Below are 21,256 nucleotides of genomic sequence, written 5' to 3'. Positions count from 1 at the left end.
CAGTCCCCTGTGGTAAAGAATAAAATCAAATCAATAGAACAAACACTTAAATGATCGGAACTAGGAAAAGGAGTTCATTCTTTGGAGAGTTCAATGACATCCATGGAGGATGAAGTAGTCTGATAAAAAACCTCCCACCGACTCTCACAGATCACTTTCCAGTCCGTGTGTTTGTCGGATCACACCAGAGAATATCGAGGTCAGGTACTGAAGACTGAGAAACAATCTAGTGCTGTTTATATGAGATTCATATTATTTGTTATCATCTCACTGCATACATTATTAATGGATAATCGCTTAAATGTTACTTATATAACTTTTGGTGGGCATGTAGAAGTGCACAAATATAGATATCTTTATTTTGTGGTCATGTTTACGGTGTATATTTTAATAATTAGCAGTAATTTCACTATTGTGTGCATCATAATGATTCACAAAAACCTGCATGAGCCAATGTACATTTTCATTGCAGCTTTGTTAATCAACTCTGTTCTTTTCAGCACTGCTATCTACCCAAAGCTTTTTATTGACTTCTTATCAGAAAAACAGATCATATCTTATCCAGCATGTCTCTCCCAGTGGTTTTTATATTACTGGTTAGCTGCTTCAGATATAGTTCTCTTGTCCATCATGGCCTATGACAGATATGTGTCTATATGTAACCCTCTGAAATATCCAACCATAATGCGAAAAAACACTGTGGACATTTTTCTAATCTCGGCTTGGTTTCTGCCTGTTTGTTTGTTTTTAGTAGGATTATTATTAAATGCTAAAAATAAAATCTGTAAATTCCACTTGAAAGGAATACTTTGCAACAGCACAATTCAAACACTTCACTGTGTGAGATCAACAATATTGAATATATATGGCTTGTTTCTTCTTGTTACTTTTTTATTCCTCCCTGTGCTCTTCATACTCTTCACATACAGCAGGATACTTGTAGTATCGTATCGATGTAGAGGAGTCAGGAGAAGAGCTGCACAGACCTGTTTACCCCATCTGCTGGTTCTAATCAACTTTTCCTGTTTCACTGCATATGATGTACTTCTTTCTCGACTGGAACCTGATTCTTCAAAAATTGTACGTTTAATAATGGCTTTACAAGTTGTAATATATCACCCTCTTTTTAATCCAATCATTTATGGACTAAAAATGAGGAGAATTTATGATCACCTTAAGAATCTCTTTTGCAAAATGGTGTAGTGTCTTCACACTGATGACTGTCTTTTATTTGGTTCATAATACAGATACATGAATAATTAAGCATCCATGTTTACCTTTGATTGTACAGGTATGACAGGCAATATTCAATTTTAATCATTGAAGACAAACAAACCCAACAAAATACAGGAAAACATACAGATGAGAGAAGCTCTTCTGCAGAATGTTATAGTTTTTTCAAAAGGATGATTGTCATCATTTTGTTTCATAGTACAGGTATGTGAATACTCAATTTAATTACTTTTTCTAAAACAATAAACAGAATCTTCCACTTCACAGTGTAATGCTATTCACTGAAAAATTCAGATCCCCACCTGCAATGGTTAAATTGAACCAATAACAGTGTAAGCATCACTTTATACTATTATATTAGTAACATGACCGTTGTCTTCAAGTATATTCCTCAAATTTATAGCAGCTCTAAATTAAGCATGAGATCTGAGCAGATAAGCCTTTCGAAATCCTTGGAAGGCAAGCCAGCACCATAGAAGAAGAAAAATAAGTATCAAAATATAGTGTTTGTTTCAGTGAGTTGTGATCGGAAAAGAGGTTGTTATATTATGTAGGAGGGTGGAGTGATGAAATGAAAGCATGTGTCATGTTGGTTGTGGTGCTGGACCCAATAGCAGAACACTTGAAAAGGTTCAACAGTCTTCATTATAAAGAACCAGGAGGTGCAATGTTTTGAGCTGGCTGGAGGAATGGTGAGCACGCTTAGTCCACAATGCAGGTTGCAGGGAATCCAGAGGGGCAGAGAACCTTAGGCTGAGCCAGACAAAAGATTGGTAAGGATTAATAGATAGATAGATAGATAGATAGATAGATGGATAGAGATTCTTTATTGATCCCTAAGGAGGGAAATTTTGGTATCACAGCAGCACGTACAGGGAGGAAAATAGAATAAAAAAATACACATTATATACAATATAAGATAGAAATATTAAATTAAATTAAATAAACTAAAAACCGAAACAAAAGAATAACCTTCCAAAAGAGACCATAATAATCATTTGTAAAGGGAGAAGAGGAAGAGGAAAGAGCAGCAATTTCGCAGCAGTACAGGGTTGTTATTGTCATTATTTAGCCAGGGATGATTTATTGTAAAGTGTTATTGCACTGGGCAGGAATGATCTCCTGTATCGGTCCTTGTGACAGCGGAGCTGAAGGAGTCTGTTGGAGTCTGTTGCTCCGCTGTCCCTGTAGCAGGTGGTGGTCAGGATTATACAATATGGATAACAGTTTCTTCAGTGACCTCCACTCCAACACCTTTTCCAAGCTGTCCTGTTTGCAGCCAAATGATGGAGCCGGCCTTCTTAACAAGTTTGTTAAGTCTGTTGGTGTCACCGGCTCCAATGCTGCTCCCCCAGCAGACCACGGCGAAGTATAAAGCACTGGCCACAACAGACTGATAGAACATCTCCAACATCTTGCTGCACACATGGAAGGATTGAAGCTTCTTCAGGAAAAACAGTCGACTCATCCCCTTCCTGTAGACTGCGTTGATGTTGGTCGTCCAGTTCAGTCTGTTGTCGATGGAGACACCCAGGTATTTGTAGTCCTCGACCATGACCACCTCCTCTCCCAGAACCCTCAGCGGTAGCGGAGCCGTCGTCTTCCTTCCGAAGTCGACCACCATCTCACTGGTCTTGGCCACGTTCAGGAGCAGGTGATTTCTGCCCGCCCACACCACAAAGTCCTCCACTACTGCCCTGTACTCCTCCTCCCGTCCATCCCCTATACACCCTACCATTGCAGAGTCATCAGAGAATTTCTGCAGATGGCCGAGTGTTTAAGCCGTAACATTAGTTCCCGGTTTGTGAACTGACGATCTTGCATGGAATAAGTGGAAGGCTGGAGAATATCAAGCCTGGAGCTTGATTTCTAAATGCATTATAGCTGTGCCGGTCAATTAGTGGGAGGAGCCCAGCTACGACCAAACATTAAAACAAGAGCATGAGCATGTGTCTGATTCGGTACCGTGTTTAAGTAAAGAAGTAAGTTATTTTAACTGAGGGACAAAGTGTTATTTTGGGGGGGTTTTAAATTCCGAATTAAAACAACTTAATTTTATGAGGGTTTTATTATGTCACTTGGAGTTATATAGGCTGTCTCTGTGAGTGAATTTTATAGTGAGATATCTGTGAATGAATAAGACATTCCAATAGAGGCTGAGTGTTAATATAGTTACTTTATCCACATGTTCTACTTCTGATCATTTAATTTTGACAGCATTAATGATTGAATAATGTAACATACATCATTATTGATGGACTCTCAAATGGTCAAACAGGTTTGAATTAAAACTGATGTGACATCACTGATTTAATAATAACGTTAATGTTATGACCTTTTGGAACGGATATTGATTGTGTCCAAATCAGTAATATCATCTTCAAGGTTGACGTTTGCTTTTAATTTTGGTAGTGGCACATATTGACAGAGTCTGTGAAGCCCTCTCCTAACACGAGACTCAGCCATAAATTGACAGTTCTAAAACAACAGCGCTCCCGTCAGCCCAAAGCATGTCGATATGAAGAAAACAAAGAGCCTTTCATCAGTCAGAAGGAGAGAACCGTCACAAGCATTCCACAAATTCTTGGTCATTACCTTACTGGGGTCAGCAAGGTTGCTTTGGAATGAAATCAAATGCGTCCGTTAGTGAGCAAGGATCGCTACTTAGCATTAGTTTCGGTCATCGCCCACAGTAGACACTGCATGAGTGAGGTTATTTTTTTTATCGACGGCATGTGATCAACTGATCGCGATCGACCTATTGGGCACCTCTGCTCTGTTCAAAGGTGATTGCGGGATGGGGGGCTTAGATCAACCAAAGTGTCTTGATTTTGATCCTTGGCGCTACTTTCCAGTTTAACCAAGCAGTAAATGCACATGTACACACAACTTGAATCTTGCTGTGATTAGATGTTTTGTTACTTTTGTTATATCATAAATATCTACATCCATAACTTCGCCCTCTAGAAGTTTTTTTACAGAGTTCATCCTATAGAGAGTTCAATGAGATCCATGGAGGATGAAGTAGTCTGATAAAAAACCTCCCACCGACTCTCACAGATCACTTTCCAGTCCGTGTGTTCGCTGGATCACACCAGAGCATATCAAGGTCAGGTACTGAAGACTGAGAGAGACAATCTAGTGCTGTTTATATCAGATCATTATTATTTGTTATCATCTCACTGTATATATCATCAATGGATTATAGATCAAATGTGACTTATATAACTTTTGGTGGGCATGTAGAAGTGCACAAATATAGATATCTTTATTTTATGGTCATGTTTACAGTGTATATTTTAATAATTAGCAGTAATGTCACTATTGTGTGCATCATAATGATTCACAAAAACCTGCATGAGCCAATGTACATTTTCATTGCAGCTTTGTTAATCAACTCTGTTCTTTTCAGCACTGCTATCTACCCAAAGCTTTTTATTGACTTCTTATCAGAAAAACAGATCATATCTTATCCAGCATGTCTTCTCCAGTGGTTTTCATATTACTGGTTAGCCATTTCAGATATCTTTCTCTTGTCCATCATGGCCTATGACAGATATGTGTCCATATGTAACCCTCTGAAATATACAACCGTCATGCGAAAAACAACTGTTAATCTCCTTCTGTTTTTCGCTTGGATTCTTCCTGCTGTTTTTTTTTTAGTAGCAATAATACTAAATACTAAGAAAGAAATCTGTCATTTTAATTTGAAAGGAATACTTTGCAACAGCACAGTTCAAACACTTCACTGTGTTAGATCAAGAACACTGAATATATATGGCTTGGTTAATTTGGTTACTGTTTTAATTCTCCCTGTTCTCTTTATACTCTTCACATACAGCAGGATACTTGTAGTATTGTATCGATGTAGAGGAGTCAGGAGAAGAGCTGCACAGACCTGTTTACCCCATTTGCTGGTTCTAATCAACTTTTCCTGTTTAACTGCATATGATGTACTTCTTCTTCGACTGGAACTCAATTCGCCCAAAATTGTACGTTTAATAATGACTTTACAAGCTGTAATATATCACCCCCTTTTTAATCCAATCATTTATGGACTAACAATTACGAGGATTTATGATCACCTTAAAAGGCTCTTCTGCAGAATGGTGTAGTGTCTTCACACTGATGACTGTCATTGTTTTCTTTTCCTAATACAGATACTTTTAAAGACTTTTTTCTAAAACAATCATGAACAGATAATTTTTCATTTCCTAATGCCATGATCTTCACTGAGCAATATACTGTGGTTGTCCTACCTGCAATAATCAAGTTGAACAGATAACCACAGTGTTAGGATTCTTTTGTCAGTTTGATTTTAGTTGCATTACTTTTGTCTTCAAGTTTATTTTTGAAGTGTATAATAGCTCTAAAATAAACATGAGATAAACCCTTGGAGGGAAACACAGCACAAAACCGATGAGAGAAATAAAAAGAAGTGTCAAAATATGATATGTGTGGCAATGTTGTGATCTGACACTTAATCCAGAGTATTAGACTGTCTCTCTGTCAGTGCATTTCAGGGTGAGGTATCTGCGAATGAATAAGTCCAGTAGAGGCTGAATGTAAAAAAATGTTCTAGTTACTACATGATCCAAAAAATTTCTGTACCTTTTATTTTTGACATTATTGTACAATGAATACATATAATTATTGATGGACTCGTGACAAATACAGATATCTTCATTTTGTGATTATATTTACATCATATAGTTTTTTTAATCATCGTTTGTCCATTGTGTACCTTATCTGGTATATTTTTATATAAATATACATATATATCATAGCCGCAAAATCATGAGGGGTGAAAAAGGTGACACCATTTGGCAATAAGGCACAAATCACGACAAATTCATGATACTTATTTTAATTTACCCAGTATCACACATTATACAAAGAGACTATGTCAGTGCTCAGGCCCTAATAACAATAATGAACATTTTAAGAACAATTAGGTATAAAAAACAATAACAAATATACATTTGTACTATATACACACAATATATACACCCAATAAAGTTGAAGTTATTCATGAACCAACTTCTTTTTATTGGCCTGAACAAGTCCTTCAAGTACTCGTTTGCGCTGCTTAGCCATGTGCCTTTTTCTTGCAGTCTTGCGTGAAAGCTTTACTCCACTCAGCGCTATCTTGTCTGAAGCTAGCACCTGAGCCAGCTTCACCATCACAGGGGCAAAGGTAAATGGCAGGGAATGTTCCGCTAGAGTAGCGAGAACCATCGCCTATACAAAAAAAAAGTGATTTGTTTTTATTGGCAAAACATATTAATGGACTTCCACTATTACTGTGCAGCTGTTAGAATTGTGACCTATCTTCTATTCACAATTAATATGCATTCAATCCAGTGAAATTAAAATGATAATCTAATCTGGCTAAAGTAGTTTATCAACATTTTATCCAAAGCGACATACAATAAGTGCATTCAACCATAGGGTACAAACTCAGGAGAACAAGAAACAAGAAAGTGCAATTTCCTCAAATAAGCCAATTTACAATTTGCTATAGATGAGTGACGTTACAAGTACAATTTAAGTGCTACAATTTGTTAGTCTTTAGTCGAGGTAGAAGAGGCCTAGTCTGAAGAGGTGTGTCTTTAGTTTGCGGCGGAAGATGTGAAGGCTCTCTGCGGTCCTGGTGTCTTCAGAGAGCTCGTTCCACCATTTCGGCGCAAGGACAGCGAAGAGTCGAGATCTAGTCGAGTGTTTTGCTCTCAGTGAGGGAGGGACGAGTAGTTTTGCAGATGCAGAGCGGAGAGTGCGGGTTGGGATGTAGGGTTTGACCATGTCCTGGATGTAAGCTGGACCCGATCCATTCACAGCACGGTAGGTGAGCACCAATGTTTTGAACTGGATGCGGGCGGCCACCGGTAGCCAGTGAAGAGAGCGGAGGAGTGGAGTAGTGTGGGAGAATTTCGGAAGGTTGAAGACCAGTCGAGCTGCTGCATTCTGAACGAGCTGCAGAGGTCGAATGGCGGTGGCAGGGAGACCAGCCAGGAGGGAGTTGCAGTAGTCCAGGCGAGAGATGACAAGAGCCTGAATCAGTACCTGCGCTGCCTTCTGAGTGAGAAGGGGACGTATTCTCCTGATGTTGTAATTAATCAAGAGTGAAATAACAGCTGTGATTTAACTGCAAGCTTCCAATCTAGTACACACCTTTACATTTGCAATCCGTTGAAATGAAGGGACAGGCCCCTTTAACTCTCTCTCTCATTCCTTCAGGGCCCTTGGGAGCAACTGTTCTTGTGACTGTAGGGACTGTTGGGTGTAGGATATTAGAAATAAACTGACAGCACCGTTCAAAAAATTAATAAAATGCATATAGTGCACACCAAAATACCGCCATGATTCTGAAACTGTGTAATCAATAAAGTAATGACAATATTGTAAAACCACTGTAATTCTGCAACTGTAATAGAATAATACCAATGTACAATGTACTCGTTTTATTCCCAAAAGGGATTTTGAGGGAGTTTTTGTTCTGTGCCAGGTACAAGTTAACAAGGTGTGTCCAGATGCACATCTTATGATTGGAATGTGTAAGATCATGCGTATCATATTGTGTCAGATTATGCTTAAACAAATGATGCCCCTATTCAGAAACAGAGACGACACATCTGACAAAACTGAGGAATTTGATGAACCCCTGTTTAGTTTTTACACCAAAATTGGTGTAAAGGGATGGATTGTAGGATATTCGAAATAAGCTGACAGCACGGTTCATAAAATTAATAAAATGCATATAGTGTACACCAGAATACAGCCATGATTCTGAAACTGTGTAATCAATAGAGTAATGACAATATTGTAAAACCACTGTAATTCTGCAACTGTAATACTGTAGAATAATACCAATGTACAGTTATGATTGTATTTAATGTAATGTAATTAACTGGAATGCATGCATGTAATACTTGCACAACAAATGATATTGACTAAGGGCCATTCGAAATCCGAGTTACATTGAACTCACCAGACGACCAGGTGTGGACACTAACTTTCACACCTTTAAGCATTGGTATATGCTATGTATATACTTGTAACATCACTCATCTATAGCAAATTGTAAATTGGCTTATTTGAGGAAATTGCACTTTCTTGTTTCTTGTTCTCCTGAGTTTGTACCCTATGGTTGAATGCACTTATTTTACGTCGCTTTGGATAAAAGCGTCCGCTAAATGACATGTAATGTAATATAATGTAATGTATAAATACCTGTAGGCAACCATTATTCTCGAGTTCGCTGGTGGAGGCAACAGATGGGCACTTGGGATGGGTCAAAAGGACTGACCTGGGGGCTATTGGTTGCAAAGACCAGCGGCTCCTCAGCTGAGATGTTCTTTTTACCACAACACCATCTCCTTTATTAAATACATTTGATTTTAACGTTTCGATCAGCGAAGCCCTCCGGCGTTTCTTCATTTTTGAACACAGCAAGGGACTGGAAGTACACTGGCTGTGGTCATTATTAGTTAAAACCTTTTGCCGGTGCACTTATGTCTGGCAGTGTGATGAGAGGGCATGTGAGCCCTTCTTACTGTAGTTGATCTCTTTGGAGCACAGGCTGCATTTCGTATACCCTGCTTTATCAATTTTGATAAAATACTGGGACCATGGGAAGCTGTACTGCACTCCTCTAACGTCTGTTTTGACCTCCACCTTCAGCCAGGCCCAGCTCCACTTGCATCTCAGCCCTGCATCGAGCTGCGCTACATATATTGCATCCTCTCCCTTCAACTCTTTCATTCTGAAACGGACCACATTATCTTATCAATATCTGGGCCTCGTATGACCACGAAATCACGTTGTTGTCTAAGTCAAACTACGTGATTTACTTCATTCCAATTTGAGTTTAAAAAGTGACTGCGTTAACTGAACTAGACCGTTAGCTAATGTCATATCAAGCTGACATGCTAGCTTTAGATTAACGAAACAAAGGGGATGAAAAGATGAAAAGTTGGAGGGTGTCACCGTATGGTTTTATTTCCTGTCTTATTTTGTAGTTTTCTGCTTCTTGTCTCCCTGGGTAACTTCACTTCCTGCCTTGTCCTGTCATGGTCTGTGATTGTCTGATCGTTTCCACCAGTGTCGAATCACCTGCACCTCCCTAGTGTATTTAAGCAGTGTGTCTCTTGTGTCACTTGTCGCGTCATTGTCTATCGTCCTGGATATTCCGAGTTCCTGCCTGCCTTTTTCCCCTGGTACTTGTATGCCTTTTTCGCCCCTTGGCCTTTTGTTTGTTGCCTTTTGACTAATAAAGTCTTCTTTTGTTACTTGACGTCTGCGTTTGAGTCCTGCCTCCCCACGCATCCCTGACAGAGGGAAAGTAGACGCTGTAGACAACGCTGATTGGCCAAGACTCGACACAAAGATGTTTTCTTTGCGAAGATCACTCACGACATATACTTTTCTCGGTGTCTCACTCCGATCTCAGAAATGCTGCCCGCCAGATGACCACCCCCCCCCTTAAACTCCTTAATACGCCATCTCCAAGTCCACAAAACACATGTAGACTGGATGAGCATACTCCCAAACCCCCTCCATGATCCTGGAAAGAGTAAAGAGTTGGTCCGTCGTTCCACGACCAGGACGAAAACCGCATTGTTCCTCTTCAATCCTTGGTTCGACTATCAAGCAAACCCTCCTTTCCAGCACCTTGGAGTAGACTTTACCCGGGAGGCTGAGTAGTGTGACTCTGTAATTGGCACACACTCCCTGGTCCCCCTTTGTGACGGGCTTTAATATCCTTACTCCTTATTGGATGAAACCACAACTTACTAACAAATAAAATCACTCGTGATTGGCAGCAAAACCACACGTGGGCAGACCAGGCTTGAGTTTCCTTGTTCATGATTGGATGAAAACAACTTTCAATCACTCGTGATTGGTTGGCAGGTCTGTCGCTATTGGTCACCCGCCTCATTTTATTTATATATTCATATTATGATGTATATTCATTTCATGGTTATCCTATGTAGGCTACTACACTATTATTAGGATACCAACCAGGACATCAATGAATTTAGAGAGAAAATGAACATTTGCCACATGTTTATGCAAAGAAAAAGCTTTATTAACAACACACAAACAACAACTACATACAAAGTGAGGATCTGCCCGCACTTGGGTAACAGCGGTTTAAAAACTACAGCTCAGTAAACTGTCCGTTTGCCTCCTCGGGGTTGTTGACCGTCACTGGCGCCGTGTTTTCCGAGGCAGGTCTGTTGTGCAGGCGGCTCGTGTGCGTGTGGCGACCGTACAATCCACCCGAGACCCCGCCAACAACGCCGTCCTCTCCGTCCGACGTGAGCTCCACGGTGGCGGAACTCCAGGGTTCCACCTCGTCATCAGCCAGCGCACTTTGTCTCGATTCCAGCAGCTGTAAAAACAACAATGAATCAGTACTGTGCGATGCGTACGGACACAACACGTCGATCAATGCACCTGAAACAAGTCAGCAAATAAACTCTGACCCTCTTTCTTCTCGCTCGACTCCGCGCTGAATCCTTCGCAGCTTAATCCCGCATTGAGTGTTCCGGCCGAACCTGAAGCTCCTGCGTCCCGTCTCAAAAATGATCGGTATCTATACGTATATATTTCCTTATACCGCAGAATGAAAGCATATTCTTTAAATCTGACCCTTGCTCCGGTTCGTGGCGCCTGTAGTTCGTCTCGGAGTTGTGAAGACGGCGCACCGCTTCCTGTAAACGACACGGCAAAGAAAATACACTTTAATAAAGCTGTTTCTGCTCACTTGTAAGGCTACTCTTAGCTTAGCTTGAGGCTACGCTACTTTTAGCTTAGCCTGCAGTCATCGAACGTATTCTTACCCTATCGTGGGATCGCGCGCCCGTCTCCTCTTCTTTGAGTCGGTTCCTCTCCTCCATGGACAGAAACCCGCAGAGTCCCGAACGCTCCAGTGGAGCGAACCGCTCGTTGATATCGGTGGTTTGTTGTTGGAGTTGACGAGACGATCCACTGAGAGCTTTCAGCAGCTTCTTCTCGTCTGTCTGCGGACTGGCCGAAAGTTGGTGACCGCGGAGAGGAGTTGAAGGCGAGTTGAACGCGAGACGTCGTGCCGCCATTATTCACGAACCAGCAAAAACCAAACAAAGGAACTGGAGATACAGTTCTTCTGAATATAGTAACACACACGTGTCTGTTTGTATGCTCGTCTTGCAGGTACTGCTGTCTGAGTCATGCCTATGACCTCACACGTGATTGGACGAGGAGTCTAAGGGTCCTCCAATCACATACGAGGTTATTGTTATACGGAAGGACCAGTATTTTAGGAAGACAAATGGTTGGGACTTTGAAACAGCTGATATGCTTCATGTAAAGCAGTGTTTTGGTGTCAGCAGAACGACTTTCCCTAGAAATCTGTACAGTGGTGCCTCTTTCTCCATTCCACCAGACAATCTGGGATGAGTCTGACAGACATGCAATGTTGACAATGTATCATCAGATGTACCCTTATGTCACTGAGGTTGAATGTTTTGCCATGACATGTAAACGGGTAACATATATGAATGTAACTTACTCAATCGATAGATGTAGAGCATAAAGGTCAGCATGTGTTCATGCTAAGTGGTGTGGAAACACTAACAGTTTTGAGGAACCCGTCCTTGACCCTCTAGCAGAACTACGACCAGCCATTATAAAGCAGTTTATAGTTGTTAATGTTGTGTCAAAGGGTACGGCATTTAGACATGTCCTTGCACAAGTTTCCTGGCTTCATCTCCACCCGGACAGACATTTTTATGGAAAGCCAATAGAAGTTTGGGGCTTGCAGGGAACAGGCATGTCATACCCAGCATCATTTCTGCCAGTTGAGCGCATTGCTAGAAGATGTGTGGTTAATACATCCTCTGTGCATTTAAGTAAGACCAAAGAAAAGGTCACTGTAGTCCTGCCACTATGCACTGTAGTTGAGCTCTAGGAGACTGTGATCTCTGCAGACCCCTCATGCTGATTCAAATGTTGTTTGAATGGAATGCTCATTTTACCTTGATTAAAACAATTTTTTTAAAGAAGTTATTTTGTGTATCTTTTTTACATAACATTTGCCATTGCTAATGGCGTACACAGTAATCTAGCATATTTGAATTAAATAAATCAATTCAAGCCAAAATGTAAGAGTCTATAATTAGGCTACTGAGCCTGATCTATTTGTACCAGAGATTTTCTTACCTTTTAAAAAAATGTCACCTGGGCTAAAACTCCCTCTGCGACCCTGATTTGCATTTGTATAGCTCACAGCATTTTCATTTACATGTCAAAGCCTCCCCTAGAAATAGGAGGAGGGGGTCATGGGGGGACAACTGCCAAGGGAGGCCCACGTCAATTTCTGACAATTTACGGCAGTTTTCGGCGTTGCCCGCAAATTGCCGCAAACCTGAAATTCCACGACAATTTACAGTGCCGCATACTGCCGAAAATCCCACTTTTCATGCAGTGCCTTGCCCCCCCCTCCTCCTAATTCTCACACAGGTGGAAACAATCATGACATGACAGAAAATCACAGAGGAGGACAGGACAAGGCAGGAAGTGACATGACCCAGGGAGAACAGAGGCAAGAAACTACAAAATAAAACCAGACATTAACCCAAACCGTGACAACACCTCTCTATCTGGACCGGATTACTTTCCCTGATCTCAGGGTTAACTTACTCTGAGTTTTCACAGTACCCTCTTTCTGGAATACCCCCCTGAAAAAAGGCAAATTTCTGCGGTTGCTGTATTTTTATGTCAACTGTTGGCTCGTTAATTACTGTTGAATGAAGCCTAATTGAGGAAGCCTGTTTTCCTGTCCTACGGCGTCTCACCGCGTGAGTAAAGGTGAGCGCACCTTTGACTAGAATGTCCAGTAATTCCTCCGAAGAAAGAAGAGAAGTTGGAAGTTCCTCAGATGTTCATGAGCTCATCTCTAGAGAAAGATCTCTGGGAATCCCACCCGAATACAGAAATAACAAAAACAACAAAAAACAAACAGCATCGACGCTCAAAGCAAAATTCAAGATGAAAGACATGGAAAAACACGTTCTTGGCATGTGTTTTTACCAGGGTGCTACTTTTACAAGATATATGGAGTAACTTGAATCGTGTGATTAAATGTTTCTTTACTTGGTTGAACAAAATATCTATGGCATCAGGCATCTAGAATCAAGTTGTTTACAAAGTTCATCCATTGGAGAGTTCAATGAGATCCATGGAGGATGAAGTAGTAATAAACCTCCCACCGACTCTCACAGATCACTTTTCAGTCCGCGTGTTTGCTGGATCACACCAGAGCATATCAAGGTCAGGTACTAAAGACTGAGAGACAATCTAGTGCTGTTTACGTCATATTAAGATTGTTTGTTATCATCTCACTGCATACATTATCAATGGATTATAGATCAAATGTGACATATATAACTTTTGGTGGGCATGTGGAAGTGCAAAAATATAGATATCTTTATTTTGTGATCATGTTTACGATGTATATTTTAATAATTAGCTGTAATGTCATAATTGTGTGCATCATAATGATTCACAAAAACCTGCATGAGCCAATGTACATTTTCATTGCAGCTTTGTTAATCAACTCTGTTCTTTTCAGCACTGTTATCTACCCAAAGCTTTTGATTGACTTCTTATCAGAAAAACAGATCATATCTTATCCAGCATGTCTCTTCCAGTGGTTTTCATATTACTGGTTAGCTGCTTCAGATATCTTGCTCTTGTCCATCATGGCCTATGACAGATATGTGTCCATATGTAACCCTCTGAAATATACAACCATCATGCAAAAAAAAACTGTTAACATCTTTCTTATTTCGGCTTGGGTTCTGCCTGTTTGTTTGTTGTCAGTAGGACTATTACTAATTGCTAAAAAAGAAATCTGTACATTTAATTTGAAAGGAATACTTTGCAACAGCACAGTTCAAACACTTCACTGTGTTAGATCAAGAATACTGAATATATATGGCTTGGTTAATTTGGTTACTGTTTTAATTCTCCCTGTTCTCTTCATACTCTTCACATACAGCAGGATACTTGTAGTATTGTATCGATGTAGAGGAGTCAGGAGAAGAGCTGCACAGACCTGTTTACCCCATCTGCTGGTTCTAATCAACTTTTCCTGTTTAACTGCATATGATGTACTTCTTCTTCGACTGGAACTCAATTCGCCCAAAATTGTACGTTTAATAATGACTTTACAAGCTGTAATATATCACCCCCTTTTTAATCCAATCATTTATGGACTAACAATTACGAGGATTTATGATAACCTTAAAAGGCTCTTCTGCTGAATGGTGTAGTGTCTTCACACTGATGACTGTCATTGTTTTCTTTTCCTAATACAGATACTTTTAAAGACTTTTTTCTAAAACAATCATGAACAGATAATTTTTCATTTCCTAATGCCATGATCTTCACTGAGCAATATACTGTGGTTGTCCTACCTGCAATGATCAAGTTGAACAGATAACCACAGTGTTAGGATTCTTTTGTCAGTTTGATTATAGTTACATTACTTTTGTCTTCAAGTTTATTTTTGAAGTGTATAATAGCTTTAAAATAAGCATGAGATAAACCCTTGGAGGGAAACACAGCACAAAACCGAAATAAAAAGAAGTGTCGAAATATAACATGTGCGGCAATGTTGTGATCTGACACTTAATCCGGAGTATTAGACTGTCTCTCTGTCAGTGCATTTCAGGGTGAGGTATCTGCGAATGAATAAGTCCAGTAGAGGCTGAATGTAAAAAAAATGTTCTAGTTACTACATGATCCAAAAAATTTCTGTACCTTTTATTTTTGACATTATTGTACAATGAATACATATAATTATTGATGGACTCGTGACAAATACAGATATCTTCATTTAGTGATTATATTTACAGCATATAGTTTTTTTAATCATCGTTTGTCCATTGTGTACCTTATCTGGTATATTTTTATATATATATATATATATACATATATATCATAGCTGCAAAAACAATGAGGGGTGAAAAAGGTGACACCACTACTTATTTTAATTTACCCAGTATCACACATTATACAAAGAGACTATGTCAGTGCTCAGGCCCTAATAACAATAACGAACATTTTAAGAACAATTAGGTTTAAAAAATAATAACCAATATACATTTGTACTATATACACACAATATATACACCCAATAAAGTTGAAGTTATTCATGAACCAACTTCTTTTTATTGGCCTGAACAAGTCCTTCAAGTACTCGTTTGCGCTGCTTAGCCATGTGCCTTTTTCTTGCAGTCTTGCGTGAAAGCTTTACTCCACTCAGCGCTATCTTGTCTGAAGCTAGCGCCTGAGCCAGCTTCACCATCACAGGGGCAAAGGTAAATGGCAGGGAATGTTCCGCTAGAGTAGCGAGAACCATCGCCTATACAAAAAAAAAGTGATTTGTTTTCATTGGTAAAACATATTAATGGGCTTCCACTATTACTGTGCAGCTGTTAGAAATGTGACCTATCTTCTATTCACAATTAATATGCATTCAATCCAGTGAAATTAAAATGATAATCTAATCTGGCCAAAGTAGTTTATCAAGAGTGAAATAACAGCTGTGATTTAACTGCAAGCTTCCAATCTAGTACACACCTTTACATTTGCAATCCGTTGAAATGAAGGGACAGGCCCCTTTAACTCTCTCTCTCATTCCTTCAGGGCCCTTGGGAGCAACTGTTCTTGTGACTGTAGGGACTGTAGGGTGTAGGATATTAGAAATAAACTGACAGCACGGTTCAAAAAATTAATAAAATGCATATAGTGTACACCAGAATACCGCCATGATTCTGAAACTGTGTAATCAATAAAGTAATGACAATATTGTAAAACCACTGTAATTCTGCAACTGTAATAGAATAATACCAACGTACAATGTACTCGTTTTATTCCCAAAAGGCTTTTTGAGGGAGTTTTTGTTCTGTGCCAGGTATAAGTTAACAAGGTGTGTCCAGATGCACATCTTATGATTGGAATGTGTAAGATCAAGCGTATCATATTGTGTCAGATTATGCTTAAATAAATTATGCCCCTATTCAGAAACAGAGACGACACATTTGACAAAACTGAGGAATTTGATGAACCCCTGTTGAGTTTTTACACCAAAATTGGTATAAAGGGATGGATTGTAGGATATTAGAAATAAGCTGACAGCACAGATCATAAAATTAATAAAATGCATATAGTGTACACCAGAATACAGCCATGATTCTGAAACTGTGTAATCAATAAAGTAATGACAATATTGTAAAACCACTGTAATTCTGCAACTGTAATACTGTAGAATAATACCAATGTACAGTTATGATTGTATTTAATGTAATGTAATCAACTGGAATGCATGCATGTAATACTTGCACAACAACTGATATTGACTAAGGGCCATTCGAAATCAGAGTTACATTGAACTCACCAGACAACCAGGTGTGGACACTAAATTTCACACCTTTAAGCATTGGTATAAATACCTGTAAGCAACCATTGTTCTCAAGTTCGCTGGTGGAGGCAACAGATGGGCACTTGGGATGGGTCAAAAGGACTGACCTGGGGCCTATTGGTTGCAAAGACCAGCGGCTCCTCAGCTGAGATGTTCTTTTTACCACAACACCATCTCCTTTATTAAATACATTTGATTTTAATGTTTCCATCAGCGAAGCCCTCTGTCGTCCGGCGTTTCTTCATTTTTGAACACAGCAAGGGACTGGAAGTACACTGGCTGTGGTCATTATTAGTTAAAACCTTTTGCCGGTGCACTTCTGTCTGGCAGTGTGATGAGAGGGCATGTGAGCCCTTCTTACTGTAGTTGATCTCCTTGGAGCACAGGCTGCATTTCGTATACCATGCTTTATCAATTTTGATAAAATACTGGGACCATGGGAAGCTGTACTGCACTCCTCTAACGTCTGTTTTGACCTCCACCTTCAGCCAGGCCCAGCTCCACTTGCATCTCAGCCCTGCATCGAGCTGCGCTACATATATTGCATCCTCTCCCTTCAACTCTTTCATTCTGAAACGGACCACATTATCTTATCAATATCTGGGCCTCTTATGACCACAAAATCACGTTGTTGTCTAAGTCAAACTACGTGATTTACTTCATTCCAATTTGAGTTTAAAAAGTGACTGCGTTAACTGAACTAGACCGTTAGCTAATGTCATATCAAGCTGACATGCTAGCTTTAGATTAACGAAACAAAGGGGATGAAAAGATGAAAAGTTGGAAGGTGTCACGGTGTGGTTTTATTTCATGTCTTATTTTGTAGTTTTCTGCTTCTTGTCTCCCTGGGTAACTTCACTTCCTGCCTTGTTCTGTCATGGTCTGTGATTGTCTGATCGTTTCCACCTGTGTCGAATCACCTGCACCTCCCTAGTGTATTTAAGCAGTGTGTCTCTTGTGTCACTTGTCGCGTCATTGTCTATCGTCCTGGATATTCCGAGTTCCTGCCTGCCTTTTTCCCCTGGTACTTGAAAAATACCAGAAATATTGGATGGCCCCAAGCAAGGACCCCCTCACCCCGTACTCCCGCAGCACCTCCCACATTTTTCACTCGGGGACCCGGTAATACGCCATCTCCAAGTCCACAAAACACATGTAGACTGGATGAGCATACTCCCAAACCCCCTCCATGATCCTGGAAAGAGTAAAGAGCTGGTCCGTCGTTCCACGACCAGGACGAAAACCGCATTGTTCCTCTTCAATCCTTGGTTCGACTATCAAGCAAACCCTCCTTTCCAGCACCTTGGAGTAGACTTTACCCGGGAGGCTGAGTAGTGTGACTCTGTAATTGGCACACACTCCCTGGTCCCCCTTTTTGAAGAGGGGTACCACCACCCCGACTGCAGAACTCTGACGCTAAACGCTGTTGGAGTTGTAATAAATATGTTATGAGATTAAGAAGAAATGAATACACGCTTATAACAAATAGCTGCTGCAGAGTTCAGCTTGAAGTACACTGCATGAAAAGTGGGATTTTCGGCAGTATGCGGCACTGTAAATTGTCGTGGAATTTTAGGTTTACGGCAATTTGAGATCACAGTCTCCTAGAGCTCAACTACAGTGCATAGTGGCAGGACTACAGTGACCTTTTCTTTGGTCTTGCTTAAATGCACAGAGGATGTATTAACCACACATCTTCTAGCAATGCGCTCAACTGGCAGAAATGATGCTGGGTATGACGTGTCTGTTCCCTGAATAATCTGGCCATCACATGGACCCCGCAGAGAGCCGTGGAGAAATTCAGACTGGCACTTTAATCCTAAGGGAGTCGAGTGGGGCAGCATGAGGCAGCCTTAAACGAGGTAATGGAGACGCTCAACAGGCTTACCTCCACAGTGGCGCAAATCGGCAGCCGAATGGACCAAGGGTCTACTCACCTCTCCACGCTGACTGCTTCGTCTCCCGCTCCAGCTCCGGTCCCGGCCCTTGCCCCACCACCTCCTGCGGCTCCGCCGAGCTCTTCCTCCACTCAACCCCGGGAACCCATCATCTCCACACCCGCTAGGTTTTCGGGTCAGTCAGGGTCCGGTAGAGAATTCCTTTTTCAATGTAATCTCGTTTTTGAACAACAGCCCTTCACTTACGCTACCGACAAATCGCAGGTAGTGTTTGTTATGAGTTTCCTATCTGAGAAAGATGCGGCTTGGGCTGTAGCGCTCTCGTTTAGCCAGTCTCCGGTTTGTTTTTCCTCCTTCTCAGGAGTTTCTTAAAGTGTTTGACCACCCGCTGCATAGCAAGGAGGCTAGCAGCGGGCTCCTGTCGCTACGACAGGGAGGAGACTCCGTATCTAAGCATTCGGTGAATTTCCGGATTCTAGCGCTTGAGGCCGGGTGGGATGAAAGAGCGTTGCAGGGGGGTTTTCTCCGGGGATTGAGAGAGGAGTTGAGTGACGAATTGGCTGCTCGGGATGAGACATCCTCTCTAGATGAGTTAATTTGTTAGCTATTCGTTTAGATTCTCGTCTTCATGAGCGCCGCAGGGAGAGACTAGGGAAAGTTAGTCTCCCCCTTCCCGTGACTCAGCGTGAGCCCTCCCCAGTGGGGGCTTGTGCCTCCTCCTTGTCCCGACAGGAGGTTTTCCCGGACCGCGTCTGCTCCCTCCATGCAGCTTGGAAGGACCAGACTCACTCCACGGAAGTATCAACGTCGCCGGCGCCATGGTCTCTGTCTTTGCTGCGGGCAGGATGGACATCTGCAAATGCACTGCCCGCTGCTGCCAAAGGGGGGGCTCACCAATTTCTGGAGGAGCGTTGGTGAGCCTGTCCTCTGTTTGTTAGTCTCCTTCCTGTTTGACAATTAAAGGGACTGTGTCTTGGGATCAGTCCTCCCGTTCCTTGTCCATTTTAGTGGACTCAGAGGCCGATGACAATTTTATTGACTCTAGTTTTGCTTCTCAGGCAGGTATCCCCTGCAAGCTGCTTTCTCACCCTAAGAGGGTTTTTGCTTTAGATGGCAGGCTGTTCGCTCAGGTCACCCACCGCAAGGCGCCCGTGAACCTGATGCTATCCGGTAACCACCGGGAGATTATTATTTTTTTTTAATTCCATCTCCGGCTTCCCCTGTAGTGCTAGGGCTTCCTTGGTTGAAGTTGCATAACCCTCAGATTGACTGGTCCTCCGTCTCCATTTTCAACTGGAGTCTATTCGGTCATTCTCATTGTTTACATTCTGCCATCCCGTCAACCATGTCTTCAACACCGCCACCCCCCAAATCAGTGGACGTCAGCTCTGTTCCCTCAGTTTATCACCACCTCCGGGAGGCGTTTAATAAGGACCACGCTCACACTCTCCCCCCCTCACAGACATTATGACTGCTCCATTGATTTAGTTCCGGAGGCTCCTTATCCTTCCAGTAAGCTGTATAACCTATCTAAGCCGGAAAGAGTGGCCATGGAGACATATATTACTGACTCCTTGGCCACAGGACTATTTCGACCTTAGTCTTCTCCGCTAGGGGCAGGGTTTTTTTTTTGTTGAAAAGAAGGACAAGTCGCTGCGCCCTTGTATTGACTTTCGGGGCCTAAATGACATTACTGTTAAGAACAGATACCCCCTCCCGCTTATAGACTCGGCGTTCAGACCCCGTCATGAGGCCTCTATCTTTACAAAGTTGGACCTCCGAAACGCTTATCACCTAGTGAGGATCAAGAAAGGAGACTAGTGGAAGACTGGTTTTAACACACCTCTGGGACATTTCGAATACTTGTGGATGCCCTTTGGTCTCACAAATGCACCTGCGGTTTTCCAAAACCTGATCAATGACGTGCTACGGGACATGTTGAACTGTTTTGCATTTGTTTATTTAGACGATATTTTGATTTTCTCTCTCAATCTCCAGGAACATGTGCAACGTGTTAGTTTAGTCCTGAAGAGACTCCTGGAGAATCGTTCATATGTTAAGGCGGAGAAGTGTGAGTTTCATGTGTCTTCTGTGAGTTTCATTGTGGAGAAGGGGCAAATGAAGACCGACCCTGCCAAGGGTATGGCAGTGGCCGACTGGCCTACTTCTACATCAAGGAAGCAACTACAGAAGTTTCTCAGGTTTGCCAATTTCTACCACAGGTTCATCCGGGACTATAGTAGAGTTGCCACACCCCTTACGCAATTGACTTCTGTTAAAGTGCCATTTGTGTGGTCCCCTGTGGCCGAGGCTTCATTTGCGAAATTGAAATAGTTATTTTCTCCTGCACCTGTCCTTATTCACCCTTACCCCGCGCTACGGTTTATTGTGGAGGTGGATGCTTCCGACTCCGGGGTGGGAGCTGTACTTTCACAGCGCTCCTCGGCTGATCAACAGCAGCACCCTTGTGCCTTTTTCTCCCGCCCTCCTAACTCTGCAGGAGTGGAGACACTGGCTGGAGGGATCCACTCACTCTTTCATTGTGTGGTCGGATCACAAGAACCTCTCCTACCTCAGATCGGCTCAGAGGCTCAACTCACGCCAGGCCCGATGGGCTTTGTTCCTGGGGCGGTTTCAATTCACCCTCACCTAT

At 41.7% G+C, this 21,256-nt stretch overlaps 4 protein-coding genes across 5 annotated transcripts; 3 read left to right on the top strand and 1 right to left on the bottom strand.

Moving 5' to 3' along the window:
• The first annotated feature begins 285 nt into the window (after window positions 1–285).
• Window positions 286–1,203, top strand: LOC120834043 (olfactory receptor 11A1-like). Its single transcript, XM_040201782.1, has one exon. The coding sequence runs from the start codon at window positions 286–288 to the stop codon at window positions 1,201–1,203; it is 918 nt and encodes a 305-aa protein (XP_040057716.1).
• Window positions 1,204–4,430: 3,227 nt separating this feature from the next.
• LOC144388788 (olfactory receptor 11A1-like) lies at window positions 4,431–5,348 on the top strand. Its single transcript, XM_078090631.1, has one exon. The coding sequence runs from the start codon at window positions 4,431–4,433 to the stop codon at window positions 5,346–5,348; it is 918 nt and encodes a 305-aa protein (XP_077946757.1).
• A 4,951-nt stretch (window positions 5,349–10,299) lies between these two features.
• LOC144388836 (uncharacterized) lies at window positions 10,300–11,681 on the bottom strand. 2 transcript variants are annotated; one of them, XR_013453105.1, is made up of 3 exons: window positions 11,079–11,681; window positions 10,722–10,949; window positions 10,300–10,627 (listed from the first exon to the last, which is right to left on the bottom strand). XR_013453105.1 is itself a non-coding variant. In XM_078091243.1 (3 exons), exons 1-3 carry the CDS (start codon window positions 11,331–11,333, stop codon window positions 10,441–10,443), a joined length of 504 nt encoding a protein of 167 aa, XP_077947369.1. In that variant the 5' UTR covers window positions 11,334–11,681; the 3' UTR covers window positions 10,300–10,440. The 2 variants fall into 2 exon arrangements, 1 of the variants encoding a protein (XP_077947369.1); XM_078091243.1 differs by having other exon boundaries at window positions 10,888–10,949.
• A 1,953-nt stretch (window positions 11,682–13,634) lies between these two features.
• On the top strand, window positions 13,635–14,543 carry LOC120834044 (olfactory receptor 11A1-like). Its single transcript, XM_040201783.2, has one exon. The coding sequence runs from the start codon at window positions 13,635–13,637 to the stop codon at window positions 14,541–14,543; it is 909 nt and encodes a 302-aa protein (XP_040057717.2).
• The last annotated feature ends 6,713 nt before the right edge of the window (window positions 14,544–21,256 follow it).

This window comes from Gasterosteus aculeatus, chromosome 16 (genome assembly GCF_964276395.1).
Source record: "Gasterosteus aculeatus chromosome 16, fGasAcu3.hap1.1, whole genome shotgun sequence".
Classification (NCBI taxonomy): domain Eukaryota; kingdom Metazoa; phylum Chordata; class Actinopteri; order Perciformes; family Gasterosteidae; genus Gasterosteus; species Gasterosteus aculeatus.
The sequence above is the reverse complement of the archived record's forward strand: the minus strand, read 5'-3'. Positions and strand labels throughout refer to the sequence as shown.

Excerpts from the sequence above, each read along its gene's own strand:
- LOC144388836 (XM_078091243.1), bottom strand. The coding sequence starts at position 11,333 with ATGGCGGCACGACGTCTCGCGTTCAACTCGCCTTCAACTCCTCTCCGC. Across the intron at positions 10,950-11,078 it reads GCGCGCGATCCCACGATAGG|GAAGCGGTGCGCCGTCTTCA; the intron begins GTAAGAATACGT and ends TGTCGTTTACAG. Across the intron at positions 10,628-10,887 it reads CGCCACGAACCGGAGCAAGG|CTGCTGGAATCGAGACAAAG; the intron begins GTCAGATTTAAA and ends TTGTTTTTACAG.
- LOC120834043 (XM_040201782.1), top strand. The coding sequence starts at position 286 with ATGGATAATCGCTTAAATGTTACTTATATAACTTTTGGTGGGCATGTA.
- LOC120834044 (XM_040201783.2), top strand. The coding sequence starts at position 13,635 with ATGGATTATAGATCAAATGTGACATATATAACTTTTGGTGGGCATGTG.
- LOC144388788 (XM_078090631.1), top strand. The coding sequence starts at position 4,431 with ATGGATTATAGATCAAATGTGACTTATATAACTTTTGGTGGGCATGTA.